At 33.6% G+C, this 5,335-nt stretch overlaps 1 protein-coding gene across 1 annotated transcript; it reads right to left on the bottom strand.

Annotated features, from left to right (window-relative positions):
* Positions 1–2,197: 2,197 nt before the first annotated feature.
* On the bottom strand, positions 2,198–4,618 carry LOC120091822 (serine/threonine-protein phosphatase PP1-like). The gene is made up of 3 exons (XM_090306608.1): positions 3,312–4,618; positions 2,664–3,223; positions 2,198–2,540 (listed from the first exon to the last, which is right to left on the bottom strand). Exons 1-3 carry the CDS (start codon positions 3,478–3,480, stop codon positions 2,391–2,393), a joined length of 879 nt encoding a protein of 292 aa, XP_090162734.1. The 5' UTR covers positions 3,481–4,618; the 3' UTR covers positions 2,198–2,390.
* Between the last annotated feature and the right edge of the window lie 717 nt (positions 4,619–5,335).

Genomic DNA, 5,335 nt, shown 5'->3' with positions numbered 1-5,335 from the left:
AGGATTCACAAGGTGGTAATGAACTCTCTTCTAACTTATTTAGATAATCGTTCTTAATCAGTCTCTCAATCCTGTTGAGATTTATGTGACCCAGTCTCAAGTACCAAAGATAGACATTTGGAGAAATTTTCCTTTTCTTATGAGTCTCAACAGTTTTAAACATCTCTATGTTCAAAAATGATTTCTTAAAACCAATTTACAAATAAACTAATTTATTTGTTTTATTAGTTTTATGAAAAAATAATTCAATTAATTAATTTTAAATAAAAATAATTAATTAAACATTTTAATTAATTTTGTTCATTTAATATCTAATATCAAATTAATAAAATAATAATCTCACTACTATAAAATTAATTTCATATAATTAATATTTAAATCATAATTTAAACATTAATTAATTCTCCAATTGTGTTTAATTTCAGTAAAATTAAACATTTCAATTGTATCAAATACAATTAAAAGATACCCTAATTTAATTTGACATTTCAAATTCTAAATCCTAATTTCAAATGTCATCTAGATTACTCAATTTACTAATCCAAATTACGAGTTAGTAGAATGACCTTATGGACCTACAGATCATGAGCTCCAACGATTTGTAATTAATTGATTAAACTCTCTAAAGTGAATTAATCACTATTCATTAACTACCAAGACATTCCACTATTCATTACTCAATTTCTATCCATTTTAACCATAATCAGTAGTCAATCCTTCACAGGTTATTAGTATTTACAGCTGGGTCAAAGATTACCGTTTTACGCCTTTAAATACATCTTGCTCATTAAGCTCCCACTGATCCTCCATTGAACAATTGATTTATAGTCCAACTTATAAATCATGATCCTCTCTTTCATGAGAGGGCAGAGCCCCGATTGTTCAAGACAAAACATCAATGCTTAAGAGAGCCTATCTATTGATCCTAAATCAAGTAGGAATGAGTTTCATATTGCAAAGCTATGTCCCAACTATCTATCCGATCTTATCCCCAAATGGGAGGCTTATTGAGTAATGTGTTGGACTACTCTCACCTATGCAGATCAAATGATAATCCAAATAAAAACAAGAGTTCATAGTTAGCTCAGGATTAAGATCGAGTTATCCTAGGTCATTGATTTTGAGATAGTCAGTTTTAACAGTAAACGATTGTTATAAAGAAAAGTCACTATTTCGAGGTCCGGTCTTATGCAAACTCATTGCACATGATGCTCCCACTCAGTTGTCTCCACAGGAATGATTTTTGGATCACATCATTTGTATCAATATACAAAATGGGTCGCATTCAATAGTGTCACCAGGATGAGATATCCAATCTCATCCATATACTTATATACCCTTTTGGCTACATATTAAAACTTGATCATTTTTTATGTTACTACATAAAGTTAAAGTATTCATGTTATAACCATGGATTTATTTATTGGATTTCCATAAAAGAATGCAACATCAATAGTAATTTATTGAATAAAAAATCCAACAACATTTTTATTGATAAATAGAATATGTTAACAATATTTACAAAGTGCAAGTCTAGGACATTCCTAACATCTATCTACATTGTATGGTAAAAAATAAAGAGATGTCAAATCTCATAGAGTGGAAGAGAGATCTATAAGGGGTGCATCCCAGCCTATACGCAATTTTATATGACAAATGACAGATTAATGGGTGTACCGCAAAAACATGGTGCAGCCAAGTTTTTTTTTTCTTTCTTTCTTTTTTGGATCTAGAATAGCAATATGATTAGTGAGATTTCAAATAAATATTTACATAATCTTCTTCTATCTAAAATAATCATTCATCAAAATAATAATTCACAATCAATATCGACACATCTAAGATCGCCAAATGTTTGAGAGTTCCTCTATTCAATCCGTTTCCTTCTTGTTGTTGCTGTATCACTAATTCAATGGATAGAAGAAAATAAAAATAACCACCAAACAGAATTTTAGATGTGCAGAGGCAAAAAGAAAGCCCTCTATTCATTTCTGAATTAGATGATTTAAATAATTATGATCGAGAGTGAAAGGTATTTCTGTGATCCTGATGTTAGTTGTTTGTGTTGAATTCCGATTCATTTGCAATTGCTGCAGCTGGGTGCGAGTCAAAACTATAGCTGAAATTCAATTTGTAGCACGGCTTTTTTTCCTTTGAATATATATGTGATAAGTGGATTTGGAAGGAGAGAGAGATATTTGATTAATTTCACTGTCTTCTAGTTTTATTAATTGAACGCATCATGTATATACATCCCAGAGTTGATGTTGGTCGCTATATACAAATCCTGGGAATAACTGGGATTGGATTGAATTGGATTGTTATGAGAGAACCACTAGGTTAGAGCAAGGAAGAGAGTCTAGAGTTTGTCTGGATTGTGGTCATTCTTTCTAGGGCTTAATTATTTGAAATGAGCATAGCAAACTGGAGTCGACGTTCATAAAAGCTCCTGCGTTATCGAACTCCCCGCAATAGTTGGGTGCGGAAAATATTGTTACCAACTGCCTGTCTGCGAAAAACTCATAACCATCCTCAACTACCTGACGGAAGAAAACTTATAAGAATGAAAGCGTGTATTTTTTTTCCTTTTTTTTTTATTAAAAAAAATGAGAGCGTGTTGATTAGGAAAAGAAAGAAAGGATGAAAGAGGGAGTGACACCCACCTGGTGGGCGCGGCATATTAGATCAAGGTCGTGTTTCTTCAAGAAATCGGTGACCTTGTCTGCGCCGAAGGTAAAGGAAACTCCCCTGTCATTTTCGCCCCAACCTCTGACGTCTTTATCAGGATCGGCCCAAAGAAGATCGCAGAGAAGGCCCTGGTCCGGGACGTCAGTGGGCCTCTCTATATCTCCCACTTGATTCAAGCTGTGCATTTCGGGGGAAAGCCCACCATGCATGCATAGGATCTTGTCGTCTATGACGGCCGCCACGGGTAAGCAATTGAAGCAATCTGTGAAGATTTTCCAAAGACGGACGCTGAAACGCCGTTTGCATTCATCATAAAATCCGTAGATCCGATTGATAGAAGCACATTCGTGGTTTCCTCTCAGCAAGAAAAAGTTGTCGGGGAACTTGATTTTGTATGCAAACAGAAGAGTTATGGTTTCAATGCTCTGTTTTCCTCTGTCCACGTAGTCCCCCAGAAAAAGATAGTTGGCGTCCGGAGGAAACCCACCCATCTCGAACAGTCGCAGCAGATCCGGATATTGCCCATGGATGTCACCTACCGCATATAAAACTGTTCAATTCAATTCCATTCCATTCAAATAACACACACACGCATCAGATATCAGATTAATTAGAATCTATACCACAAATGTTAATTGGAGCTTCCAATTGTAAGAGATTAGGCTGGCTGAGGAATACTTGTTTGGCCGTGATGCAAAGCTGCCGGATTTCTGGTTCTATTAGTTGAATCTTCTTGCCACTGTTATTCCTTCCTTCCATCAGCCTGTCTATAAGCCCCTCCAGTCCTTCCATTCCCCACCTCCCCTTTCAGTAAAAGTAAACAATTAATCCCACCGATCTCGTTTTCGCACAACATTCAACAATAATGGTTACAGAGCGAGGAGAGATATGACCAAAAACAAATGCAGCCTGTGCAGCAGCTGGGGATGAGATTCTCATTTCACTTTTTCCGATTAAAAAAAATAATAAGAATAAAGTCGTGAATTTTACGGTACCAGAGAGTGGCCTTTGTTAACCAAGAATCACTAACCTCCCTTCCCTGAATATTAGGCGTCTCATCTCCTATCTTCGACCTCCCTTACACCGCAACTCACACCATTAATGTCCTCTTCATTTTTCCTCTATTCTAATTCCCTTTTTTAACTTTCCTTCATTCCTTCTATTATTTTCACTCTTTTATTACTCGGTTCTCTACTTGTGTCAAAATTTCTAATCGCTATTAATTTTCCAACCATATATATCTTTAATTTCCTTCTTCTTCTTCTTCTTCTTCTTCTTCTTCTTCTTCTTCTTCTTCTTCTTCTTTTTCTTAAAAAGAATTTCCTTCTTTTTCTACCTACTGGAGATGAATCAAAACGTGTTAATGAAATTCCAACTACTCTTTTAAATGGAAGGGATATTTAGAGGTCTTAAAAACTTGTTTTGTTTTTTAAATTTGGCTTAGAAGTTTAGATTACAAAATTTACCGAAAATCGTGAGTAAGTAAACATAATTCTAGATAATAGGAAAAAGAACAACACAGCTATCAATCAACCCTAAAGAGAGAACTTTATTGTTTCTCATTTTCTATTTCTTGTTTGTAATGTTTAGAAACGTAAGTCTCACTCAATATTACATATAGTTGCTTTATAAATATAAATGATAGGACTTTCATGGCATAAATCACAAAAAGAAATTGTCCACTTGCACTTAAAAGAAACATGTACTGTAGAACATACTTTTCTAAACACTATATTTATCATTTATTGACATAATCTTTCTTTTTCATTCAATAACTTTGAAATATTATGAAGCTTCTTATCAATGTTTTTCATAGTCGTCATTTCTCAAGTGTTCTTTTATTGGATTCTCCCTCAAAGTTTGTGATGCATCTTGCATGATATTGATCTCTTTTGTTAAACACCATAGTTGAGATTCTCTTTGGTATGTATTGAGGTGAAATCTTATCTTATAGGTTTTGAGTTTGCTTCTTTTGACCATTAATTATAATTATATCAATGGCTAAAATGAGCATAGTTCGACTAACATAAAGTTTATACTATCAGTTTGAGATTAGAAGGTTCGATTCTCTTATCCCATATGTTGTAAAGAAATTATGATAATATAACGGTTTTAATACATATATATACATATATGAAATTCATATAGTGGTATGTATCTCAATTTCCATATATATCACTCTAATTATAAATCTTGATGGGTTAACCTAGTGATAAACAAAGAACATGCATTTATGGTCAAGGATTAGGGGTTGTCCTATGAAAATAATTACTTGAAATGTACACCAGTTGTCCTTGACACTTTCAGAAATAGAAAAATTGTATATCACTATTATATGATTTACTACAACAATTAACCTCTTTGCTAACATAATCTTGTTTTACATTTACATGAGAATAATCTCAATAGTTGCGGGTAAAGGATCAAAACATGGACTTTTGAAATGGCAGTAGATTTCCACAATTGTTTGAGTATTATTATCGTTAGGAGTGTTCGAATGACTCAACAATCTGAACAAGATGGATTATCCAACCCAAACTATAAGGGATTGGGTTGAGTTAGTTTCATTTTTTGTTTGGATTGGATTAAATATTTTCTGTTTTGTAGGATTGGGTTCGGTCACAGTTAAATAAATTTCTGGGTCGAG

The sequence above is a fragment of the Benincasa hispida genome, chromosome 11 (assembly GCF_027475165.1).
Source record: "Benincasa hispida cultivar pf3 chromosome 11, pf3_genome.v1.1, whole genome shotgun sequence".
NCBI lineage: Eukaryota > Viridiplantae > Streptophyta > Magnoliopsida > Cucurbitales > Cucurbitaceae > Benincasa > Benincasa hispida.
Note: the sequence above shows the minus strand (reverse complement) of the source record. Positions and strands in the feature narration are given on the sequence as shown.